The 26,078-nt window shown below is 59.9% G+C and overlaps 2 protein-coding genes across 4 annotated transcripts in view; one reads left to right on the forward strand and one right to left on the reverse strand.

Annotated features, from left to right (window-relative positions):
- Positions 1–650: 650 nt before the first annotated feature.
- Positions 651–16,193, forward strand: GPA33 (glycoprotein A33). The gene is made up of 7 exons (XM_016148567.2): positions 651–919; positions 5,708–5,862; positions 6,301–6,517; positions 10,012–10,164; positions 13,783–13,902; positions 14,154–14,283; positions 14,719–16,193. The coding sequence occupies exons 1-7, from the start codon at positions 889–891 to the stop codon at positions 14,825–14,827; spliced, it is 915 nt and encodes a 304-aa protein (XP_016004053.2). The 5' UTR covers positions 651–888; the 3' UTR covers positions 14,828–16,193.
- A 2,840-nt stretch (positions 16,194–19,033) lies between these two features.
- Positions 19,034–26,078, reverse strand: part of MAEL (maelstrom spermatogenic transposon silencer) — a 29,442-nt gene continuing 22,397 nt past the window's right edge. For 2 of the 3 annotated variants that reach the window (XM_016148561.2, XM_016148562.2), the window contains exons 10-13: positions 23,772–23,834; positions 22,875–23,007; positions 22,149–22,224; positions 21,448–21,635 (exon numbers count right to left, since the gene is read on the reverse strand). In XM_016148561.2, the coding sequence (XP_016004047.1) occupies positions 21,448–21,635; positions 22,149–22,224; positions 22,875–23,007; positions 23,772–23,834 (460 nt within the window). Of the gene's footprint in view, positions 21,636–22,148; positions 22,225–22,874; positions 23,008–23,771; positions 23,835–26,078 lie in introns of all 3 variants that reach the window. The other variant, XM_016148558.2, reaches the window with a different exon arrangement.

The raw sequence follows: 26,078 nt of genomic DNA on the forward strand, positions 1-26,078 counted from the left end.
CGTCTTCTCCTTGGTCTCGCTGCCCGTGGCTTGCAGAGGGCGAGTGGCGGACCAGAATGAGAACCCGCTGCCTCGCCGAGGCCCTGGAGGACCCGCTCGGCTTCCCTGAGACGCGGGTCCGTCTGCGTGAGGCAGAAGCCGACCACCCGCGTCCCACCCCGCCCCCCCCCCCGTTCCGTCTGACCCCCCGGTCTACCGCGGGGCCCCTTCCCCTGGCCTGTGCCACGCCCCTGGGCATGTTCCCTGCGGCACGTTCGCTCGTCAAGTCGATGACCAGCCATCCCAGGGTCCAGGGCCAGGCGACTTTGTTTTAAAACCGGGACATTTCCAAGCAAACTGAGCCCAGGTGCTCGTGGGTTTCGAAGGCCGGCTTCCTTGGCTGCCTGTGTTGTCATCTCCCGAGCAGGCGGCGGTCAGCGCCCCGCAGGGAGAGACGTCCTGTGTCTCTGCCGCAGGGTGGGCGGGGCTTGTGGGAGTGGGGTGGGGGGAAGGAGGGGAGCAGCTCTGTAAGGTGCGCTAGGTCGGAACGCCCTCCTTTTATTGCCTCCGGACTCTTCCTCTGCGATCACTTCCCTTTTCATCACTGGGGCGGCAATTTCCTGTCCCGTACAGCAGGAGCCCGCACCTTGCCGAGAAGCCCAGGACTTCGTACGCCTGCCAAGGGGAGACAAGGCAGGAGGGCTACGGGCTCAGGAGAAGGCGGAGGGGGTTCCTGTGGGGGCCTTCGGGGCAGCAGGGGGAGCACAGGTGTGCTCACCTGCCAGTCCAGCGGAGGGGCGGCCGCGCGGGCCAGGCCAGAGGCCGCAGTGGCTGTCGGCCCGGACCTGCCTGGGTTCCAGCGCCCCGGCTGGGCGTGAGGCGGAGAGGAAGCCAGACCGTGACGGGAAGATGCAGCTCGCGCTGTGGACGCTCTGTGCAGGTACGTGACGCCCTCCCTGTCCGCTGCCCGCAGGTGGGCGACACAGGGCCCCGGCCTCTGAGCCTCCCCGAGCCTCCCCGCGGAGCGGCGCCTGGGACACAGCTGTGCTCCTGCTGGGCAGACGACACATTCTGTCCTCAGGGAGCAGGTTCTAGCCCGACACCAGGGAATCGGAACGGTTTTTATTTGCATATTAGTAAAAAAAAAAAAAAAAATCCCAGCCCACTTTTGGAATGAAAAGTTCATAAATTCTCAAGGCCATATTTTCAGATCCCAGATCAGAGCATAAGATCAGACACAGGCCCTGACAGGTGGGACGAAGTGTCCGAAGCTGAGTTTGTCCTGGAAAATCCAGAGGTAGGTGTGTAGACGCAGGCACCACTTAGGGTTTTAAGTGTCTCCTTAAAACCAGAGAGAGAGGCAACGGTAAAGGTGTCAACACCTGTATCATGGCAGAACGGCACTTCCGAGGGCCCAAGCTCCTTGGCCTTCTGACGACCTGGAAGGCGGGGACCCCCAAACAGAAATAAGGACGCGAGCGGCAAACAACCAGACCCTAAGCCCACACCCCACAGCCACACCGTGGTGCGGGGCCCTGGGAGGCTCCCCGGCTGGGACGAAAGGTTCAGCCTAGGCTCCTGGGCGTGGCGGGAGGGACGTCAGGAGTACATTTACTTCGGTGTGTTTGGTGACTCTGAGAAATGCCATCGGCTTGTAATCTAGAAGCTACCGCGGGCTCCACGGGCCTGGGGAGAGAGGGCAGGGCGAAGGTCATACCAGGAAGTGTGACTCTGGCTTTGGGATGGGGACCGACGGGGCTCTGGTTAGAGCTCACCTTCCGACTTGTCCTGGCGAACCCCAAGACCACTGGCCGCCGGCCCACTCGCCCGCGGCGGCTCTCCTGGGACCCCCGGCTCCCCGACTCCCTCACTGCCCGTCTCTCAAGGCCGGGCCGTGGGACCCTTGGGAGGCAGGTTCTGGGGAGGGGCTGGGTAGAGGCTTGGAAACAGAGCTCGAGAAGGGTGACCAGCTCCAACCGGCCAGGTCGCCCCCCTGAGTGGAGGCCAAGGGGCCCCCATGACCCGGCGAGAGGCCTCCATCCCTTCCCCCGAGCAGCTCCTTGCTGAGCACAGAGCTCATGCAGGTGCCTCAGGCATGAGGGTCTGGCATGACCCCAGCGATGAGGGGCCTGTCTCGGCTGTCAGATCCCGGTGGGCGTGGGGAGGGAGGCCCAGAGGTCGCAGCCATCCGGGGTTGGGCTACTGATGTCCCTGTGCCCACTGGAGTCTGACTGCAGTCCCGGTGGTCACCGGAGGCTCCTGCGCCGGGGACGGGTGGCCTGGAGCAGCGCCATGGGGCTGAGCCGCCCCGGTGGCGCCCAGCCTCAGAGGGGCGTGGCGGCCAGTGTGAGCCCGAGAGGGGACAGGGGCCATGGCTGGCAACCCTGCTGCCCCGGGCCACCCAGAGGAGGACAGTGCGGGCGCCCAGGCTGCCCCGGACCTCGCCGTCGGAGCCGTCGGAGCCCCGAGGCAGGCTCTGGGCGCCTCTCTGGGCCTGGAGACTCTCCGGGGGATTCCGGCCAGCAGTCTCAGCATAGAGTTACAGGAGGAAAAGCAGGCTTAAGGGACCGTCGCCCGTCACTGCCACTGTCACCGCTCGGTGGGGGACTGGCAGCTCAGCTCCGTTTGTCTGTCCGCCTTCCTGCTGTCCTGAGTCACTGGAACCGGGGGGGGGGGGGTTGACCTGGCTGAGAAGGGGGGCCGTGAGGAACACCCCTGGGACGAGCGCAGAAGGCGTGAGGGGTGTAGGGCAAGGGTCCCCATTCCTGGCCGCCGTGGCAGTGACGCGACTCTAGAATTGCTCTGCAGGAGTCTTGAGGGGCGGGAGGAGGCAGGCGGCGGGACTCGCCCTGAACTGCAGTGCGCTGAGACGTATTCGGGGTCACGGGGGAGGCTCAAGGGTGCCGTGTGGAGGGGACCACACCCCCGAACCGCCCCCTGTCGCCCCCACTTCACAGGGGGCTCGGGACCCCAGGGACAGGCCCTGGCCCCTGCTCCCAATCCCCCCAGGGGCAGCTCACAAGCCCCCCCCCCCGCACAGCCAGAGCTACCACCGCCCCTCCCCCTCCCGTCACGGCCTGACGTCCAGTCTCTGACACTTGTTGCCACGGAGGTTTTGTTTACACTCATCTGTGATTACTTATTTACTACCATTTGACTCACTCAGGAGACCAAATGCCATGGGTCGCCCCCCCTTGCCCCCGCCTGGAACGCGGGCGCCTGGCGGGGGCCCGAGCGCGGCCCGCCCTCCCGGCCCCGCCGGCCACCGCGCCGTGTTCATGGGCCCCGTCTTGCGGTGCTGCCCCCCCCGGGGGCCCGGGGGTCCCTGCTCCTCTCCCAGCCTGGGTCCTAACCGCACCTGCTTCCATCAAAACGCTCCCGTCCTGAGTCCCGTCCCAGGGTTTGATGGGACCAGGGACTGATTAGAAAAGTGGACTAGAAAAATGCGATTAAGGGAAGGGGCGTCTCCCCTCCCTGCCGGGGACGCCCGCACCTGGGGGGGGGGGGTGCCGGCGCCCTGACACAGCGGACTCGGAGGTAAAGTTTACTTGTCCCTCAAGGCCCCCCACGCTGGCAGCACTCGGGGTTCAGCCCCGTCTCCCCTGTGCCTGCTGAGCTGTCTCTGTCCCCAGGTCACCTGCCCAGGGCACCAACTGCCACACTGGGACCCCGCCTCCTTCCTGGGCCGCCTCCCTCTCCTGGGCCACCCAGTGACAGTGACCTTTGGGCTGCTTTCTCGTTATCTGCCCGGTGAGTCAGGGCTGCTATAAACGGGCAGCAGGACAGAGATGGGCGGGGGTTCCCGCCCGGGACTGTCACAAAGTTCACCCGGAGAGAAGCACGAAACGGGGAGGGCAGGGCCTCAGCCAGAGCTCGCGGCCCCACAGCGGCGGGTGGGCAGGCTGGTCCCGCAGCCAGGCCTGGCCCCTGCGCCCCGCGCCCCACCCAGGCTGGGTCTGGCTCCGTCTGACTCGTCTTCAGTCTGCCCTTCCAGAAGCTCCCTCCCTCTCACAGACACGCCTCCCAAGGTGCTTGGTCTCCTGTCCTGGGGGGGACCAGAGGACCCTCCCCGGATCTTCGGTGGCCCCCCGGCTCCCGGGCGAGGCGAGCTCCTTGAGGAGGGGGCCCGCGCACTATCCCTGCCACCGCTTGACCATGACCCTGCGGCACGGCTCTGTGGCTGCCGAGCGCCAGGGGCCCGTGGCGGAGCCTCTGGCCGCCGGACAGGTGCGGAGAGGAAGCCGGGCCGCGCGTCGGCCCTGGTCTGCGCCTTTATGGACTGCGCCCTCCCCGTGCAGTGTGGCGGCGGCGCCCTGGTAAACACAGCCTTGCACACGGAGTCCCCCGGGGGCTCTCTGAAGCCCCGCCCCCTCTGACAGCTGCCCCCCTACGGCCCTCTGGTCCCCACGCGGCCCCTGCCCTCTCTCCCCACCCCGACTTCATGGCTGACAGTGACCTCTGCCTGCTTCCCGGGCAGGCTCTGCGCCATGAGCCAGTCAGTCAACATGGTCCTATTAGCACCCAGCTCTGAGCAGACATCCCGGGGCGGGAGAAGCTTGAGGCGCGGACCCCGCGGGCAGCAGCGTGCCCCCCGGTGAGGGAAGGCGGCCCGCGCGCGCCACCCCCCAACCCGCATCCCCACGAGAGGCACGTGTGCATCCATCAGACGCTGCCGGGAACGGTTCGCGGAAGCCAGCAGAGGGAGCCCCCCGTTTGCTCGGGGCGCTTCGTGCGTCCTGTTCTTCGTGGGCCCTTTCTCACCCGCTCGTCTCGACCTTCCCCCTCACGAATCTGCTAACACCAAACGATTCTCACGCGCCGTCATAATGACCTCTGAAACCGGCCTGCTCTTCGGGTGCGGCCATTAGCCACGACCGTTCCTCTCTGACAGTTTGCCCAGGGTGACGGTGGGCGGTTCTCCCTCGTGATTAACTTCTAACCAAGGACGCGGGCCTCGAGCGCACACTGCGGGATGAGAAAGCAGGAGTGACCCAGCGCGACAGTAACGGACAGTTACGAGGACGTCACGGATGGTCACTGATGACGTCACGGATGGTCACTGATGACGTCACAGGCAGTTAGTCACTGATGACGTCACGGATGGTCACTGATGACGTCACAGGCAGTTAGTTACCGATGACGTAGGGGACGGCCACGGAGCGCCGAGGGTGGGCCGGCAGCCATTCTAAGCGAAGTGCACGTTTCCTCGAAAGCGACCCAGCTTTCGAGTGGGAACACAGGCGCGGGGAGCTTCGGGGAGCTCGCTGCTCGGGGCCACGCGTTCCGCCGATGAAGGAACTGGCCCTGGGCGTCTGGCCTGGGGCGTCTGGCCCGGGGCGTCCGGCCTGGGGCCTGCACATCCCCATCGGTGCGAGGCTACTTCGCGGCTCGGCCGTGGCGGGGCGGAGTCCACAGATATGGGACGGTGAGCGTCCAGGGGATGTTTCTGAGCTAGAAGAGGCTCGGGACGGAGGCCGAAGCCAGGTGTGCGTCCCCACACGGGCGCCCGCCTTCCCTGTGGCGTGCGGGTGGGTCGGCCGTACCGAGGCCCGCGCGTGGGTCTTCACGCGGCCTCGGAGGAGGACGGCCCGCGTGCCACGGCCCCGAGGCCGGCTGTGGTGTGTCTTGCTCCGACTGGAGGAGGAAAGATGTCCCTGGGTGTCCCCGCAGAGGTCCTGCGGGCAACGATGGCGCTTACTCCTCCCTCCCACCCCCCACCTCTTCCCAGTCTGGGCGGCCGTCGACGCCATCTCTGTGGAAACCCCGAAGGAAGTCCTCCGGGCCGCCCGGGGGAAGAGCGTCACCCTGCCGTGTGCCTACAGCACTTCCTCCCCGAGCCGAGACGGATTCATCGAGTGGGACAAGCTGCTCATGACTCACACGGTGAGGAGCCCCGGGAAGTCGGGAATGGGCGCTCGCGAGGGGCGGCACTGGTCTCCGGGGGGCGCCGCGTTCTCTTTGACGAGTGACGGGCGTATCGATGAATAAATAACCCAAAGGCAGGGTCCGAGCAAAGCAAGGGGCAGGAGGCCACGGGTGGCCACCGCGCACGCCTGGCGCGTAGCAGGTGAGTCCGTGAGCGAGACGCCGGAGGTCGGAGGTCGGGGCGGGCGCGGTAGAGACGGCGGGCGCGCCCCTGCGGAGCGGCCCGCCCGCCCGGCCCCGGCCCTCGCGATTCTTCCCGAGCACGAGTGAGCGCTGTGGGTCGGCGCTACGTGCCCGCACGCCCGGGCGGGGATGGCGTGCGGTGGCCAGGGCGGGCCGGGAGCCCCGTGCCGGGCCCTGGGCTGAAGACCGCGTGGCACCCCTCCTTCCTGCCAGGAGAAGGTGCTCATCTGGACATTCTCGACCCGAAGCTACATCTACGGCAACCTGTACAAGAACCGTGTCAACATATCGAGCGGCTCGGGGCAGTCGGATGCCTCCATCACCATCGGCCAGCTGACCATGGCTGACAACGGCACCTACGAGTGCTCGGTCTCGCTGATGGCGGACCTGGACGGCACCTCCAAGTCACGCGTGCGCCTCTTGGTCCTCGGTGAGTGTCCCCGTCTCCTTCCTGGGTGGCAGGAAGCAGGTGGGGCGGGGGGGGGGTGCCAGGAGGAGCACCCCAGTGGCAGGACAAAGCCAGAGGCAGCGGTGCCACCCCGGGGCTCAGACGCCCCCCGCCGTTGGTCCTGTCTCGGGCTGGGGAGGGCACCATGTGTCCCTTCAGGGCAGAAGGCTACTCTGCATTCCCGCGAGGGGCAGACGGCTCCCCGGGGCAGAGGGGAGGCCCGCTGGCGTGGCCCCTGGGGGTCAGCCTGGCAGGGTCAGCTCATGCTCTGTCCAGGGTTCTTCCTGGACGGCCGTCCTCCTCTCACGCCAGACTTACCGAGAAGGAAGGGGACGTCCTCGCCCTATTGTAGGGATGCTCACCTGCCCCCGACTTTGGTGCCCGGGGCCAGCGGCGACTCTCGCAGTAGGGGGTCCTTCCCTGTCCTGAGCTCTGCTCACGGGCAGGAACCCCGCAAACCTACCCCCCCAGCCGTAGACCCCAACGGCACGCCGCCGGTCAGGCTCTGCCGCCTCGGCCATGCGGCCCAGGGCGCCACTGTCCGGCACATCTAACTTCCTGTTAAAGCGCGTCGCGTCGGAAGGGTCCGGACATCACCTGCTGCAGTGAGTGGGTCACGGCGAGGGAGGAGGGTGAAGGGGGACCCCGACCCGCCGGGCTGACAGCTGCCGGTTCTGTCTGGCCCCCGGCGACTGCCCTCCCGGCACCCCGCCCACCGCGGCCAGGGACAGGGCAGGGCCAGCCCTGCGCGCCCGCCGGCCTCCCGTGGCCGCAGAACACCGCCCTGGGGCGCCTTGCTCGCTCAGAACTGCGACGCCGTAATTGCTCCTCTGTTCCCGAGGCCATGGCTGGGGTCGGGACCCTGAGGCCCCCTGGGGACCGCGTGGACGGCCGTGTCCGAGTCTCCGTGGGGGGCTCAGGACCCCCACGGCACATCGTCCTCTTCGGCGTTTTTACTGCCGTCTCGGTGGGCCCCACTCCAGGGCGGTGCGCGCCCCGTTTTTCCACCCGACTCCGCGGAATGGGGGCGGAGGGCCTGCCAGGCGGGGCGCCCCTGAGGGCATGACCTCTGCCTCGGGGAAGGCTGTTAGGACGGAGTCACCTCTGCTCTGCCGCCCCATTCTTCCCTACGGCAAGCTCGGTCCAAACAAGGAAACCAACAGCTGTGCGGGTCATCCCTGCCCCTTTGTGACACGAGGCCGCAGGTGCTCCGTGCTCCCTCCGCTGCCACCGTGCTCGGCGGCAGCCGCAGCCCAGGGCGGCACCTCGGTGTCTGCGGCCCGCGCCAGGCGCCGCCGCCCGCCGGCTGCGCGCTCCCCGCTCGGCGCCTCGGCGGCAGGGGGCGCAGAGCGCGCGGGCCCCGGCGCGGCGCACCCCGTTCCCGGCACAGCCGTCACGCTGCTCCGTGCGCTCAGCGCTTGGTGGCCGTCCGCACGGCTCCCTGGCGCTCGCCAGCCTGAGAACGCGCATTTCCATGTAGCTTCTCTCCTCCCGCCGGGTCCGCCCGACCCGCCCGCTTCCCCTTTGTCGGATTCCCGCGCCTGGCTCCCAGGGGTCGGGGCAGGCGGCAGGACCCCACGAATGCCCCGTTCCCGCCCCTCCCAGGCGGCTGCATTTTGGGGGAGCAACAAGTTTAACCTGAGGTTATGGAACTCCGTGAACCCGTGTTTTGCTTTAAAAGAGAGAGAGCGCGCTGTGGACCATATATTAAGAAATCCAGCAAAATTCTTTAAAAAAATGAAAAATTTTTTTGCAAATGGCTCTCCTGCGGGGCTAGGTTTAGGCGGAAAGGCTTTAACTTGGGCTGGGCGACCTCACCATAAACTGAGGCGAGCAGGGGACCTGGCCGCGGGGAGGCGCCTGGCCCCGCGCCCCGGGCGCGCTGGAGGGACCGCGGTCTCGCGGCCTCTGGCGCCCTCTGGCGCCCGCGGCAGGAGTTGCAGGCTCCGCCTCGAGCCCGTGGGGTCCCCCTCTCCCTCCCCATCGCTGCGCCTGCAATACCTGTTCAGGTGGCATCCACCTTCTGTCTGGGACGAGGACCAGCCACCTGAGGTCGGGTGGAGGGGGTGCTGGGCTGGAGGGGAGAGGTGCATCCTTCGCAGGCTCTCCCAGAACTTTGGGGGGTGGGATGGGGGCCGAGCGGAGCCGAGTTCAGCGCATGCTCCGTGACCCTGCGACTCTGCAGTCGAGAATGCAGAGTGGGCAGCGCTCTTACCGGGGGCAGGCGAGCCGTCCGCAGGGGCACGTGAACAAGAGCCGACGGGCTCCAGTATGACCCTCCCCACTGAGTGACCTCCACCTCCCACCCCCAAGGGCACTGCCTGCAGTCTCAGGCATGCTTTATGCTGCTTCTGGCCTCAGAGCCATGCACGCGCCGTCCCCTCTGCCCGGAGGGCCGTCACCCCTCTCTGACCACCCCCCCCCCACACACACACGGTCCCCTTTACCCACAGCATGGGCTGTGACGGGGTCAGTGTCCCTTGTCCATGCCTTGCCTCCTGCCTGGTCATCCTCCGGCTACTTGTCTTTCGCCCCCAATGGAGTCCCTGGACACAGGGACTCACTCGCGGTGGCGTTCTGGTCCCCAGCATGTCAGGCATACAGTAAGTGCCCAGCGTAGGATGAACCGCCCTACAGCCACGTTCCCGGGCTGAGCAGACCGCCCCAGGCCTTCGGGAGCTCTGGGATCCGTTAGGATGCCCTGCTGGCGTCCGTGGGCTTTGGTGCCCTCCCGTCCGTGGCTCCCCTGCACTTATCTTTGCCCCTCTGTCCCCTCCTGTCCCTTTGGCCCCTGCTCCCCACCCAGCATACTCCTCAGCTGCTGCTGCCTCCCCCCCACGCCCCCCATCAGCCAACCTCAGGGCAACTGCAGTTTGTCAGCAAAGGGCGGGAAGAGGGTAATGCTTAACCCACAGGGAACCTTCCAGAAAAGTCAGTGGCGAAGGGCTTTAGAGAGAGGGGCTTCTGTTTAGCCTGGGGGTTGGCAAACTGGCCCGATCCATCCCGCAGCCCATTTTCATGCGACCTGCAGGCTCGGATCGGTGTCCGCGTTTCTAAAGGGTTGTTGACGGAGGCTGTGACGTGGGGAAGTCCACACGGCCACTCGGCCGCGCGCTGAGGGTCCGGGGCTGACCAATGGCGCGGCCGAGCCGCTGACCAATGGCGCGGCCGAGTCGCTGACCAATGGCGCGGCCGAGTCGCTGACCAATGGCGCGGCCGAGTCGCTGACCAATGGCGCCGAGTCGCAGGCAGAGGGGGCGCCTGGGAGCTGCGGGGGCCCCCTGCCTCTGTGGCGGTGGCACCCCCGGGAAGACATGTTGGATGGATCGCTCTTGGAGGGCTGCTGCTCACCGCTTGGCTGTGAAGCTCCCTGCCTGCGCGCACACAAGGCTGCGTGTGTGTGGCTCTGGGGTGGGGGGCGGCCGTCGCCAGCCCTGCCTGAGTCGTGCCTTCTCTTCCGCCCCTCCCCTGCACAGTGCCACCCGCCAAACCAGACTGCGGCATCGAGGGAGAGACCGTGATCGGAAATAACATCCAGCTGACCTGCCAATCAAAGGAGGGCTCCCCGGCCCCTCAGTACAGCTGGAAGAGCTACAGCCTCCAGAACCAGGAGCGGGCGGGCTCCCCAGGTAACAGGGTCTGCAGGGCAGGGAGGGCGCGGCCGGCCAGCCAGGTCCCCCGAAGGCGGTCCCTCCCCCAGCCCGCTGTCCGCAGAGCCGCACCTCGAACCATCGCCCCATGATAACACCCACCTCCCTCACAGGCCGTGCGAGAGAAACGGGATTCAACCTAACGCATTAGTGGGACCCACGGGAAACGTCAGCTGCCTCCCTCATCCCCCCGACTCGGCTCCCCGACAGGAGCACCAGCAGTCACCGTGCGAGCGCCCTGGGCGGGCATTAGCTGTGATTACCACTGTGACCCAGAGCACCCATTTGAGACCCCAAGCCTAACTTGGTGGCGCCGCTCCAGGGAGGGATTTCCTGTTCCCATTCCCGCTTCAGGCCAATCCATCTCAGACTCCCCTGAACCCCACCTCCCCAAAGGCCTCCCCCCACCACAGACCCGGGCTGCCTGCCGTGAGGGCCCCGTCCTCTCGGGGACTGGGGTGGAAGGTTCACTTACCGTGGCCAGGAGACTGACGTTGTCCTGGGTCAGGTAACAAACTAGAAGGAAAAGAAAAAGCTGGTATAAATGTCCTGGAGCGCACTGGCGCGGGAGCACCCCGTCAGACCCCCTGGGTGTGCTGGGCGGCGTGGCTCTCACTCTGCCTCCCAGAGCCCAGCAGTCTGTCCCGGCTTCTCCCTCCGGGGCTGAGGCTAAACCCATCTCTGACTGTTAAAACATTTCTGTCCACAGAGGACGATCTGGAGGTCAGGGTTCCCCCGCCCTCCTCCGCCAAAGACAATTCCCCACATTAGAGGCTGCGTCCTTTGCTTATAAGCCCGGGGGTCGGGGGGGGGGGCAAACCAGCAGTGACCAGAACAGGGCACTGGACACTGGAATCAACACACAGGGACCTGGGGCCCAAAGCCTCCACTTTGCAGCTGCAAGTCACTCAGCCCCTCTGACCCTCAGTATCTTCTTCCAAAAACCTGGGAAGACCATCGTACTGCCTTCCCTGAAGGCTGTGAAGAGGAGAAGATGAGACCCCATGAACCACAGCTCTGAACATCCGCTGTGCGCCCGTCCTGGGCAGACTGGAGCTTCGTGCACTGAAGGAGTGGGAATCTGGGCATCGAGGGAGGAGGGAGGAAGGAGGGGTGACTGTGGAGAGTCAGGGAGGAGGTCCTGGACAGGCAGGGTCTTGAGGGAAGAGGTGCAGCCTGAGCTTGCTGACCAGCCATGGGGGCGGGGGCGGACAGGCAAGGTAAATCTCTGCAGTGGCGATGCGTCCGGTGCCTCCAGGGATGGGGGCTTCTCGCTGCGAAATCTCCAGCAAGAGCAGACTGCGGGATAGCGGCGGGGAGGCGACCATCGCCTGCATTTACCTTCTCGACCACAAGGTGTCGCCCTTCTGCAGACGTTCAACTCAGCCAGATAGTAGGAACTGTCAGGTCTTCCCCAAAGATGGGGTTCCGGGGTCCCAGCCCAGAGCCACCCCGAGCCTGTTGACGTGAAGACGGGGAGGATGGATTGCTCTGACTAGGCCCGGATTGCTCCTCTGCCCGTGGGGTGGCCCCGGAGGCTGCCCAAGGTCCTCAGGCTGCGCACACCTCACGCACAGACCCCGCTCCAGCGTCGGGAGCAGTGGGGATCTGAGAGGGGCCGTCCACCCCTGCGAATGTCCAGGGTCCCAGAGCGATCCCCAAAGCGTGCTCCCTCCAGACGCCTCACAATGATACAAACAATTAGAAAGTGAGACCATAACCACCCGGGCTCGTTCGCACAGCAGAAGGTCGGAGCAGGACAAAGGCGCATTTCACCCTCAACTCGGTGATTTCTAAACCTGTCCTGGTCATGGACGCTTCTCAGCACAGTATACTGTCCATCCTCAGTACAATATACGCACGAACGACAGTCCAGAAAGCACGGCACGGCGTGGGACCGCGGGGGAGAAGGCAGCATCCCGGGGGGAACGGGCTCCCAGGGAGCAGGGCCCGGGGCGTCTGGAAGAGGCGGAGGCCACACGTGAGAAGACGGGAAGGAAGCCGTCCCCGCCACCAGCTGCCGGTGGGAGAGGTCGGCTCTCGCTTTGCCCTCTGCTCTGCGCAGAGGCTTCCCCTGCCCCGGTGGCTGAGGCTGAATTCCCTCCCTGGAAACTCGAGCAGTGTGTTGCGTCGGAAGCCCAGCCGCCCTGCCACAGCGGGGTGTCCGCCTTCCCTCGTGGACCGGGACCGCCCAGGGGACGGGGGGCCCTCCGTCTGTTGAGAGCTGCTGTGGTCGGTGTGGATTTTCTGGATCGGATCGAATCGAAGTCGTTTTACGTCATGTGTACATTCTTGTGATGGGCACACATTGATCTGATCATTTTTAAAAAAGAACGTTGTCAAACGCTCCAGAGAGTTCTAGACCTAAAACAGGATTTTTGCGACAGTTTGTCATCTCTTAATTTTGTGACCTTGGGCAAGTCACTTGACTTCTCTAGGCCTCCAGTTGCCTCTGCGAAGTTGGAGGCGGAAATGTTTGCTGCATCCACCATACAATATTGCTGGAAGAATCGGGGCCGCCACACTCGAGGATGTTGCTGAGTAGCATGTCCCGACAGGGAAATGCAGCCTTGCGAGACGGTGGGGTGGGGCTGGGGGGGCGGGGGAGGTCTGGGCACCAGGGAACCCACCGGAGATGGAGCTGGACGAAGCCAGGCTGGATCTGTGCCCGTGACCGCGTTAAGACCCTGATCGTTACTGAAGATTTCAGGCCACTTCTGAAATGTCGGACCGGGTGGCGCCTGGATCCTCTTCGTGGTTTGGAACAGCTCCTCAGGGTGCCATGCCACCACCTGGTGGCAGCAGGGATCCTAGGAGCCCTTTCGTGCAGCAAACAGGAGGACAAAGGTCCCTAACTCTTCTCTCGAAACCGCAGCTACGACAAAGCATCTCCGAGGACGGCAGGCACATTTAAACGCGTCTCTGCACAAAGCTGACCCTTTCAAGGCGAAGAAGTCCTAGGTTCACCGATTCAGCAGGAAGCTCGCTCACGGGGACGCTCGGGCCATTGTCCCTGAACTCGGGAGGGTCAGGAGTCACCAGTCCCACTTCGGCCGCGCGAGCCGCGGCTCGGGGACGTTCAGTGGGAGGTGGAGAGTCCAGACCGACAGCTGCCGCCCCCACCGCAGCCCCGCGCCCGCGCTCACGGCAGGAGAATCCGGGCGTCGGAGCTGTTGACCGCTAAGACCTTCGCTCGTGCGCGTCTGAGCGAAGGGCCCGTTTCGGAAGCTCGTACCGGAGGTGCAGGGTCGCCGTCCCGCCGCGGGGCGTCTCCTGCGGCTCGCGCTTCCGTGCTGTCGCCACACGCGGGCGCTGCGCGGCGGGGCCCTCGCCGATGCGCACGCGAGTCCCGAGACGCGGGGCGACTGGTGTTCCCACTTTCAGATAAAGAAACGGAGGCTCGACGAAGCTAAGTTTCTTGCCCAAAAGTCACAAAAACAGTAGGCGGCAGAGCCGGGCTTCGCACGCGGGGAGGCGGCCGCGCTCGGGCTGCGCGCTGCGGGCTTCGCCGTCCCTGTGCCCCGCAGGACGCAGCCCCGGCGCCCGCCGTTGCCTCCCGCGGGGCGCCCGCGTCACCCCGGCTGTGTTTCCTCCCAGTCACGGGGCAGAGCTGGACGCTGAAGAACATCTCCGCGGACACGTCGGGCTTCTACATCTGCACGTCCAGCAACGAGGTGGGGGCGGAGTCCTGCAACATCACAGTGGCCGTCAGACCCCGTAAGCGCGGACGGGGGGTGGGGGGTGCAGGGGGCGGAGGGACGATGGCCGGAAGGTGACGAGCGGAGAGGCAGCCGTGGAGGGGGATCGGTCGCCTCTGCTGGGTGCCCCGCTGGCAGGGTGGCTGGGTGACCTCGGCCAGATGCCCCCGGGGCCGCGGGACGGCCGGCGTGGGTGCCCTGCCCGCCGCGCGCCCTGGCGCCTGGGCTCGGTGGGGTCGGCCGGGAGGTGCAGCCGCTGTGTCCCCACAGCCTCCATGAACGTGGCCCTGTACGCGGGCATCGCGGGCGGCGCGCTGGTGGCCCTCATCCTCATCGGCGTCCTCGCCTACTGCTGCTGCTGCCGCCGCCGGGGGAAGGGCGAGGCCGAGGACGCCAGGCCGTGAGTCGGGGCGGCTGGGCGGCCCGGGTCCAGGGAGGGCTCCCCCAGCCCCTCACAGCTCTGCCATGCACAGTCCGGGGACAGCTGTCACTTTATCAGCCAGGTTTCATAGCCCCAAAGCGAGCCTGTGATTCACTCAAGCCCTAAGGGGGCTCTGCAGCCCCCGACCGCCCCGAGGCCCGTGGATCTTGCGACAGGGCGTCCTGGGGCGTCGGGCCACCTGTGTGTCCCCAGAGGGCGCTTCCCGGTCTGGTGGAGCAGCCTGTTCCCACAGCACCCTCCGCTCACCAGCGGAACAGGCCCGTGCCGCCTCCCTGCCCCCGAGCCCTGCCCGGCAGCCCAGTGTCCCCCCGCAGCTGGACGGGTGGGCTGGCGGGCCACAGGAGCGTGGGCCCTGCTCCCGGGGAGAACCTCGTCCTCTCTCTCCTGGTGCAGGGACCGGTCCATCTACCGGGAGCCTCCGGAGCAGCTGGACAAGATCCCCCGAGGCCGGGAGGAGGACCAGAGGAGCGACAGGAGCCAGTCCTCGGACTACGCAGAGTGAGGGTGGCCGGGCCTGCCTCCGGACGGGGGTGGGCGCGGGGTCCGTCCTGGCCTCCCGCGCCCACCCTGCACCCCTCGGCCAGGACTCCGCCCCTCCGTCCCAGCCCTGACGGAGCTTCCTCCCCTGGGTCAGCCACAGAGGGCGTGGCTTCAGTGGTCTCACTGGTGACTCAACTGCCCAGTGACCCCTGCCCGCTCCCCACCTCCCCCTGGACCGGGCCGCAGCCTCCACCTCCCCTGCAGTGGGTGGCGCCTCGGAGCCTCAGGGGAGCAGGAGCCACCCCTTGCCGTGTGCCCAGCACCCAGGGGAGCAGCTGGCGAAGGGTTTGCACACAGCACACTTGTTGAATGACGGAACAATGAGTACACGCAGGCCCCCCTACTGTCTCCGGCTTCCGGGTGGACCCCTGGCTCCGCGGCCCACGCTGGCCTGGCCTCCCACGCTCCCGTCCTGTGAGACACTCCCCGCGAGGGCTCTGCTCTCTGGCTGCCCACGTGCGTCTGTCTCGGACCCCTGCGAACCCTATGACGCCGTCCTGCGCTCCCACGCGTGGGGCAGTCTCGTCCCACCCACACCCATCCCCAGCCGCGCGGCACAGCTGCCTGAGCACACCTCTCTCTGCGTTCACGTCTGAGCCCCCGGGCCGGGCCGGGCCTCACCCCGCGTTCTCGGAGCCCGCGGCCTCACCCGGCTCAATGCAGGGAACCGCTCTGATCTGACAGGTTGGCCTTGCCCTCTCTGGTCCCTGACATGCCTGTGGGCACAGCGACGGCCCCCCAAACCCACTTGCTCGTTTAGTGGAGTAAGTGTGAGGTGGTTAAGGTGAGCACACGCAGGAGCTTGTGTGCAGGTGGCCCAGGACTCGCACGTCGAGGCCAGAGTGACTGACCTACCTGCTCCCTGGTCCCTAAGCCGCCCGGCCCAGTGTCTCCGCCAGCCGCCGGCTCTGCTCTGCCGGTTGGGGGCCGTGCTCCCTGTGGTCGGCCCTGGGAGCCCAGGAGTCACGCCTCCCAAACGCTGTTTACTATTAAACGAATGTTGTCTTTTCTGGATGATCGAAAAAGCAATTCTGCAAATCTGTTGTCTCTTTGTGACACATTTCATTAAATTCTTTGCTTCGTTCAAAATGCTGTCAATAATGACGAAGTTGCCGGTGGAAATTTGTTTTTTTGGATGCAGGGGGTTTTTTCACAGCAGGTGGAACTCGTGTCTCGTGGGTCTGTGTCTGCTCCCTACAGGCCACTTCTGCTTCCTTGGCGAGGTGAGGTGATGAGGCTGAGGGGACAGAGGGCCAGATCCTGTGGGCCCCCTTGCTTGTGGCCACCGTGGGGCCAGACGATGTCCCCGTGGTTGCTGGCACAGGACAGAGGCCTGCCTGGTGGTGGAGGTCATTCCAGGTGGCTGTGGGGCCAGGACACCACGCGGGCCTGGGCGTCAGCTCCTGCGCTTCAAGGGGGGTGTGGACGTGCTCTGGCCAGCGCCACCCCCACTGGGCCCCCTGAGGGAGCGGAGGACGCTGCCCCCCCGTCGTAGCCATCGGGGAGAGCTGGAGGCTCGCTCCCCCCAACGCGCCGGGCCGGCCAGCTCGCAGCCCCGACGGCGGCTCTCCTGCCGACGTTCAGGGCCTCCTCCACGCCCCTTTCCAGCGGTGCCCGTGCCCCGTCCCAGCACCGGCCACCCGTGCCGGCATTACCATGGTATGTCTCTGCGTAGGACAGGAACATGTTGACCCTTGCCGTTTGTTGAAGGACATCTGGTGTCACCATGTCTTGCCCAAGGCCACCTCCTAGGTACCTCCGAGCCCTCCTGGAACAAGGCTCTAACGCATGTGTTTGAGGCGGCTGAGGACAGGGAGAGCCCCCCTCCAGTCCCGGCCTGGCTCGTCGCCTGCCTTAGCTCCAGGCTTGGGAGAGAGGGAAGCTCGGACGAGCTGTTTTAATTCAATGACAGTCATTTTATGAGCACCTGCTAGGTGCCAAGCACTGTTCTGGCTGCAGAGTGTACGACGGTCACTAAGATGCTCGAACCTGGGAGGCGCTGCAAGCTAATGAAGGTCACAGGCAGGAAGGCAACTACGGGAGGGGGGCGAGGAGGAGAAGATGCCAGGGCTCGCACCGGGGGCCCGAGTGGCTCGGCCTGGGGGAGTCTGGGGAAGCTCCCAGAGGAGGCCACGCTGGGGCTGCATTTGAAGAAGAAACAGGAAGTTTCCCAAGCAGGACGGGGCCGTGCTGGCGCCCCCGTCCCCTGGGGCAGGCCTGCTACTTGGGCCTCAAACCGCTCGTCAGTGGGGAGGACCGCCGTCTTCCGCTGAATTTCTTTAACCCAGAAATGCAACAACAATTAGATTCTCGTAGGTTCCCTCACAGTTAGAACTCACCTGGTGATGCTCATCTGCTGCTCCTGGATGGCCAGCCAGTCCCTCCCAGCGAATAGCTCAAAGATGGCGGCGTGGGGGGTGGGGCGCCGCCGACCAAGGGGAGACCCAGCAGAGCTCCAGAAAAGCAATGTCAGAAACGCCCACACGCCACGTCGAAGGCCCCAAAACAAGTACCACGCGCTGTGTCCCCAGCCGCAGAAAACGGGGGTCGGGCCCTCAGACGGCTGGTCCCGCTCGCGGGAAGGGGCGTCGCGCCGCGGCAGGCCCCCCCGGGCGTCCGCGCTTCCGGCGCTTCCCTGGAAATCACCCGACTTACAGCGCAGACCCTTCCGCCCGCTCAGCCCCTGCGGCCTCCGACGAGGCTCTGCTCTGCGCAGAGGCAGGTGCCTCGTCACCTGAAGAGCACGGACGGAGGCCGGTGGAAGCCGAGGGTCTGACACTGCTCGTTAAAGGCTTCTCAGGCGCTGGCCACCCCCCTTTGGGCCCCGTTCCCGTTCAAATAGCTGTGCTTACCGCCACCACCACCACCGCTGTGCGCCGGCGGGAGACAGAAAATGTACGTTATTTTTAGCCAATTCTAATACAAATGGTAGATGCGCTGTGGGCTCCGCGGGCAGACTCGCCTCTCAGCTCCTGGGAAGCCAAATTCATTTAAATTGCCACCCTGGTCTGTCATCTCAAACGGAGAAATGGACTTTCTAGATTCCTCAAACTGTGACGTGATGGCTGAATGCATTCCCAAGGCGGCATCCAACTGCGGCTGGACTGAAAGTTCGGTTTTTCCCCCCTTAAAGCTAAATAAGGATGTAAAGTTTCAGCTCAGCAGCTCAGAGAGATAATTTACCGACAGAGCCCGTCTCTGTTTCCTGGATGGCTCAGCTCCGGTGCTTTCCACGTCTATCAGGAGGAACCGCCTTAAAGAGTAAGGTAGAACCTGAGAGACGTGATTTCACTGCGTATTGCCTGCTGCGCCAGAACAGTCTATTAAAGTTCACTCTTCAGCGGCTCCCTACATAGAGCGTTTGACACGGACAGCCCTGTTCCTCACTCCCACTCCCCAGAGGCAATCGCCAGCTGAGTCTGTGCTTCCAGCTTCGTTTATGGCTCGTCTTTCACATTCTGTTTTGTTTTGTTTTTTTTCACTGACCACAAATTCTGAAGTTAATGTAGTTACATGCATCAGGGGTTTCGTTCACACTGAACTCTTTCTGTATCAAGTGTTCAAAAAAATCCTCCTGACTTCGAAGTTAGAGAGATACGTTCTCTTCTAAAAATTTTGAAAAGCTTTTTTTTTTCATATTTAAATCCTTAAACCAAGTGGAATTGCTTTTTGTGAATAAGGTGGAGAAAGGGTCTAATTTCAATTTTTCTTTCCCCTTTGTGCATTTATAAATTGTTCCTGGACAATTTTCCAAATCATCACCCTGGTCTAAAATGTCACCTGTCGCATTCTGTATCACATTCCGTAAGTGCATGGCAATTCTGATTCTGGTCCATGTGTTAATTTGTCCCCCTTACTCCAGAACCTCATGATCTTCTTTATCGTCACAGGGTTCATACCAAAATCGGTCCCACCACTCTTACAACACACCCTCTCTCCACAGGCATGTCCTGGCTTTTGCCTTTATTTTTCCTGGAATTAGCTTAAGTCCAACAAAAACTGGGAATTTTATTTGAAATGGAATTCAAACTACAGATCAGTCTAGGGAGAATTGAAATCTTTATAATAAATCTTCAAAACAATATAGGAATCTCTATTTAGATCTTTATTAATGTTTTTCACTAAAGTTTTATAATTTTCTACATATAGATCTTAACTTTTTTGTCAGATTTATTCCTAAGTACCTCTAATTTTTTCCTGTTTTTTTTCCTTTTAAAAATGTTTTATAAATGATCTGTCAATGTATAGAAATGCATTTGATATTATAATCTTAAAGCCAGTCAAGCTCTTATTTCTACCTATTATCCAGATTCTTTTGACTTTTAATGCAGAAAACTGTATCTGTGAATAATGACTATTTTATTCTTTTCCTAACCGTGTGCTTTTATACTTTCTTATATTGTACTTGCTAAAAATTCCAGTGCAATGTTGACTAAAAGCAGTTAACAGGGCATTTTTTTGTCTTGTTCCCGATTTTAAAGAAAATGCTTTTCAAGTTTCCCCATTAAGAATAATATTTGCTATAGAATTTTTGTAGATGCTTCCCATTAGGCTTAGGAAGTTCCAATTCTATTTCTAGTTTGCTTGTTTTTTTTTTTTTAATCACAAATGGGTGTTGAATTTTGCCAAATGCTTCTTCCTCCATCCGTTCTAATGATAACATGCTTTTCTCCCTTGAATTAATGTGACAAATGACATTTATAGATTTTCTAATGCTGTATCATTCCTGCTCTCCTGAATAAACAGTTTGGATATAGCCTATATTTTTATATATTAAAGTGAGATATTCCTTGAAAGTTTAGAAGAATTTACCTGTTAAACCATGTGGCCTGGGCATTTGAAAATTAATGCTTCAATCTCTCTACTACAGGAGACATGGGCTTTCTATTCCTCCTTGAGGCACTTCTAGTAAATTATATTTTCCTAGGAATTTGTTTCCAGTTCATCTGAGTTTTCAAACTTGTTGGTATGAAGGGTCAGAGTATTACTGCGGGATCGACGCCCCCTTTTAATCGCTAATACGGTTTGTGCCTTCTTTCTTGTTTACGTGAGTCATTTCTTTGGCGTTTTTATCTATTCTATAGTCTTCCAAAGAGTCCGCTTGGGCTTTGTTAAACCCCCTTTCATTCTTTTTCTATTTCATTGATATTAACTCCTCTTCTCCTCCTTCCTTCTACTTTTCATGATTTATTGGTCTTTTTCTAATTTAAATTTTTTATATTAAGGTATAGTTAGCACACATTATGTTAGTTTCCAGTCTTTGTTCTTAAAATGTATATTTAGTTACTGCTTTTGGACCCTCTTTCCTGTTAATATAAGTATTTAAAGGAATATTTTTCTCTCTTGAACCTGATTACTGTCGTGATGATTTTGGAGATAAAAGTGGTTTCGAAACTTGAATAGGATTTTTTTAAAAATCTACTATTAAAAATGCAATATATAAAGTTACATTCTATGAACTGTTTCTTGTTCACAGATCTGATGCCAGAAATAGCTGGGGAGGCAGCGGAGTAGAGGAGGAACGTGCCTCTCGGCTCAGACAGACCTGGTCCCCATCCATCCATCCATCAGGAGCTGTGCGACACGAGTCCCGGGCGCGCGAGCGTGCACGTGTGCAGAGTGGAGGCATCTCCTTCCTCAGAGTGGGTATGAGATTCCGCGAGATACATAACACAGGTTCTCCGCAGTGAGTGACGGAGGATGTTGTATTGAGAAAAACCGGAGTCAATGACAAATGCTGAGTGAATCTCTACAATAAGAGGGACCAGGACTTGGGGTCAAACGGACCTGAACTAGAATGCCGTCTCTGCACTGACGCGTGCGGTCTTAGCTGCAGTCCGAGTTAAAAGGGTCACTATCTCCCTCTGCCCCCTGCAGGGTTACGCAAGAGCCCAGAGACCACGAGCTAGTGTACACCAGTGACGAACAGGACAAGTACCTGACTCAACGTGACATCTGCTACGTGTATGTGAAGAGCCTCATGGTCCAGTGGACCTGGAATCCAGTCACTATCTAGCCATGTGACTGGGAGGAAATTACATAATCTCAGTTTGGCTTCTCATCCTTCAAATGACTCTTTTGCCAAAATCAGCATATTTCGGAGACTTGAAGTAACAAGACTTTATTTTTGTTAAAGCCGAATTTTCTTAGATATTTGTAATGAAAATAGCTCACGGGTTTCAAAAGAAAGGTTCTACGTGGCATAACGAGAAGAAAAAGATTAACGCTGTTTTAAAACCTTTCGTAACAGATATTGCATACCTTCATTATGGAGGAAAAGATCATCAAAATATTACAGTCCCAAAGGCAAACTCTGACGATGCCAGTTTTGTTCTTAAACAACTCAAAACTTTAAAGGCATTCTCATTACACAGTCAGGAAGTAGAACGAGCCCTCGAGAAATAAGCGAAAAGAAAAAAAAAAGCCAAAATGTTCTCCAACCACAATTATTTTTAATCTATGAACAAATTAAGCAGCTTTGACAGTAGTGGCGTTTATCATTGATGTGATCTGTTTAACGAGAGCGTAGTCAGAAGGGAAGGTGGCCTGTTATTTTTCCAGAAACTGGAAAAAGCACCATCATCACGATAAGGAAGAGAAAGATTTGCACTCATCTTTTTGCGACGCGTACGGCGGCAGCGCGGCCTCGCAGCCGGAGAAGCCGTGGGGCCCGCGGGGCGGGCGGGAGACGCCCTCCAGCAGCCGGGTGATGCCTCTTCCCCGAACCCCGCGGCTGGCGCCGGGGCCCTTCACCCTGGACGGGTAGTCACCTGAGAGATGGAGAATACGAGAACAGAAACGTCGCCCCTTGATTGTTTTACCATGAGGCGTCCTCTTGGTGGACGTGTGTCCTGCTGCGGGTGCCACCAAGCCGTGAGGAAAGGGAGCAGAACGGGACAGCGCCTCCGGGTCACGCTCCGACCCCGGCTGAGCAGGAGCCGAGTTCTGCTCTCAGCCCTGGCGCCACCCGAATCGCGGTCGCCAGCTTTTAAACTTTCCCACCTCCCCAAAGACATCAGCACATCAAAGCTATAAAACCGCAGCTGCTACAAGAAAAGCAGGTTTTATTTTAAATGCCCTGAACAAGTCTGAAAAATCAGTTAAACTGTATCAAAGTGACACAAAATGTACACATACAAATTGTTTAAGGCGCTAATGCCAAATAAAAGTACCCAAGCAACGACGCCCACACACCCTAAAGCTAGTGCGCAGGGGCGAGTTAAGCGCCACGCCCTGGGGTCCCCATACACTTGGCCGTGCATTATGTAACACAAGATGCTCACCAGTGGGTGTGTTTGATCTTTGTTCCTGATTAGAAGAGTTGAAATGAGAGAATCCTGGGCTTTCAAATCTTAGCTTCTACAATGAAAGAAATAAAGAAAACAAATGGGGAAATGCTCAGCTCCTACCAATGACTGGGTCACCTACTACAATTTCAAGTTACTCTTTGAAAAACACAAACGCCCATTTTCCAGCGTCTGATCGACTTCCGATGGGCATGTTGCGGAGGGGTGTCTCTGAGGGGACACAGCCTGGCTACCGCAGAGGATGTGGCGGAAGCACACGACGCCAGCCGGGGCGCGCTCCTGGCCGCTGTGCCCGGTGCAAGGGGCCCCCGAGGGAGCAGCGACGGGGAGCGGGGCTGGCGGGGAGGTTGGACGGCTTTTAATCAAACCCCAAACTGCACCTTATACGTTTTGGGAGAAGATGTTTTAATTATATCATCTACATTCAGATATTTTAGTTTTGGAAAAAATGTCTGTGCATTTTTTTTGTATAAAGACTAATTGCCAACTTTAATTTTCTTAAAACTGTTAAATAGAGTGAGAAAATATAGCAAGAAGGAAAGGGTTTTATGCAAGATGCACCTGGACGAACAACTGTTTGACATTCCATGAAGGATTTTTAAAAAGCTGTTTAAGCAGGGGAGGGAGACCCGGCTGCCGTGGGCTGGGACCACGGCCTGGGACATGAGAAGAGACCGGGAGCTCCTGGCGTCAGCTCCATACCTGGTAACGCCCGGCATCCAGCACGACCATCTTGGGTGTCACGCTGCTGCTGGCTTCATAGTCCTGGAGTGGCACGTGGGCCTCGGTGAGCTGGATTCCAAAGTGAGTGGCCAGGGAGTTACTGATGCAGTACCTTCGAAAGGAAGGCGGAGAGGCTCCTTACCGGAAGCCCGGCCAGCTCATTCTAAGAGCTTTGTCCTCTAAAGGCTTCACATAAAAACCATGTGAGAGCTACTGCTTAAAACTGGGGAAAAGAAAGTTAGAGCTTCTGAGAAGCAGCAGTAATGGCAGCAACGTGTATCAAACTGGTCACTCCTGCTATTTCCACTCCAGTAGTTTTACATACTTTTAACTCTTAATACTCTGATTACCAGATACAATTTCAAGTTCACTGTAAGGGTCTATACACGAGAGTAAAGATTACCAGCATTCTCCAAAGTTTAAGGCAGGGAGAGGGCAGCACCAGACTGAGCTTCTCTCCCCTCAGAACCAACTATCACCAGCCCCAAGGGGCTGCCAGGGCACCCACAGGTCCGAGGGTCCAGGTGCTTTCACGACAAGGGGCAGAAAAGGGTGAAGGCGCTTTGAGCGTCTCCACAAGAAGCGCCATCCTTAACGACAGCAGCGCGTTTCGCTCTCCGGGGCAGCTGGCAGGGAAATGTCACTAAGTGTTCCTGAAGGTTCACCCAAGTCACGCAGCTGGTGACTATGCCAGACGGGTAGCCACACGGGAAGAGTAACAGAAGTAACACGGGAAATAAAAACCCCGCTGTGTTTTCAAAGAGAACTGTGGAAAGAGAGGTGGACAGTGAGGCGCCCCCATCGCCAGAGCAACGGCCAGCGAAGTGGCAGCGGGGCCGAGGACCAGCGGGCCTGCGGGGCCATCCTCTCACTTACGCGATCTTCTTGCAGACGGCCAGGGCGCAGAAGAGAATGTCGTTTTCTTCATGCCACTTGCACCTGTATGAAAAAGAACTTTTAACATCTAGGTCTAAGCAAAGTAGCACAGTTTAAAAGTTTTTATCTGCCGCATTTCTGACTTACCCAGTTGAAATCGTTCAGGAAAAACTGACACTGTGACTCAGAGATGAAGGCTTCTATTTTCACACACGAAAAAAGGGTTTTTTAAAAAATGGATTTTTACGTCACCTCCTTTGCTGAGAGTTCACAGTGCTATGCAAACCACATACAACCGTAGCAGGTAAGTGTCGCCTTAAAGTACGAGGAGTGTCTCAGACACACTAGCGACATTAGCGACGGCCAAATGACCCAGCCAGCGATCGCCTGCTCTGCTCTCGGCAGGAGGGACCCAGCACGGACGACACGCCCTTATCCGCAGGAGACTGACTCTCCAGGGGGGAAGAAGTTCGAAAGCTGCGCAGGACACAGCGAGATGACGACGCGGTCTGAGGACGAGGCGCCGACCGAACGGTACGATACGCGGCGGGGGGTGACGGTCTGGGCGAGGCGGCAGGAGAGGCCGCGCTCGGAAGCGTGTGACGTGCGTGTCTGCCGGAGCCACTGCCACCGAGTCTGTCCCCAGCGCGCGCGGTCCGAGACACTCAGAACGGCGGCGCCTGCCCGCTCCCAAACACGCCGAACTGTGCCGTGGAAACGCCAGTCGCCCGCACCGAACGGAAGTGACTGAACCGAACAGAAGCCTGTCTAAAACAAGATAACACTTATTCCCCCCGCTTTTCCAAAAAAGGATTCAATGAATATAATTCAAAAACTCAACTGAATAATAAAAAAAAGCCATTCTAAAGTGATATCAAAATACAAAACTGCATCCCTTAAACCTACCGCTGCCGGGGCGTAACTTACCTCCTCCTGCTCCCCAAACCCATCGGAACGAGAAGGGACGAGAACAGGGACGAGGCCTCCAGGAAGGAGTCTGACGACTCTGCGGGCACAGGAAGCAGCTGGAGTGGGAACTGGTGACGCTTCGCAAAAGAAGTCACAGGCTTCAGCGCTCGGGGAGAGGCCGCACGGGAGGAGAACGCCAGCTGCCCGTGGGGACGCCGGCGCTGCCCATGGCACGTCCCTGGCAGGAGGTAAGGCTCGAGGCTGAGCTGCTTCAGTACAAACCCCATGCACACGAGCGAGCCGCTCTTGCACAAGGGGGCAGCACGAGGGGCTGCCAGGGCCCGGGGGCGAAGCCCGCGGCGCCCCACACCCAGGGTTCTGCTTCAGGGTCACGTCTAGCCCCCTCGTCCGCCGTCCCTACGGCAAAGCCTCAGGAGTGGATTATCCCCACTGAACGATACAGCCCTTACTGGGCTCTGCGGCCTCGTTTCTACACCTGAATGACCGTCACCGAGGATGGTCAGTCAGTCAGGGAAAGCCCGCGACACAAAAACGGTCAAGCCAGGGAGCCCGTCCTCCCGGCCGAAAGAATGAGTCCGGGAACAGAAGCGAACGGCGCCCGTGCCCCACCCGGGCTGTGCGCGCGGCACGCGCGGCCGGTCTCCTCCCGCTTCCACCCCGCCAGCCCCGCCGACGCAGGGCCCATCTGTGCAACGCGACAGCGGCCGCAGGCTGAGAGGTGCCGAGGCCGAACACCGTCAGCCTCTGCCTGGCCGTGCAGCGCCCAGCGGGTCAGGACTCCGGTGCCGGGTCCTCGTCTGTCCTCTGCCTGCGCCACCTCATCTGTCACCGTAAGACCCGGGAAGGCAGCACTGCAGTCACAGTGCAAAAACCCTGAGTTTACTGACCAAAGCCACCAAGGCCTTTCCATCGGAGCATCTGCTACCTCCTGGGTTAGAGAGTACTGAGACTACAGGACGCTTTTTAAGTGACAAGACACTGTATGTCGATCCACAGGATGCACTGGAAGGGCAATGTTCAGAAGAAAATTCACTCTACTGAATACTTATCAATAAAAAATGATGAATTAAATTGAGCCAAAAAAAACTAGGAAAAGAACCACAAAGTACCAAGAAAATAAAGTAACGGCAAAAATTAATGAGGAAAACAATTAAAAAAAAGCAGATGTAATAAATTAAAATCCTGTTTTGGAAACAAAATAACAACAAAGGCAACGCACTAAGCCATGGCGACTTAGGAAAAAGCAGCAGCACCAATATGCAGGAAACAACGACAGAACAATTAGAAGAAAAAAATTTTAAATGATGAGACTATTTTGCAGACTCTCCAACAAATCAATGTGGAAAGCTACATAATATGTATAATTTCCTAGAGAAG

Source organism: Rousettus aegyptiacus, unplaced genomic scaffold, assembly GCF_014176215.1.
Source record: "Rousettus aegyptiacus isolate mRouAeg1 unplaced genomic scaffold, mRouAeg1.p scaffold_m13_p_17, whole genome shotgun sequence".
In the NCBI taxonomy this organism is placed as follows: domain Eukaryota; kingdom Metazoa; phylum Chordata; class Mammalia; order Chiroptera; family Pteropodidae; genus Rousettus; species Rousettus aegyptiacus.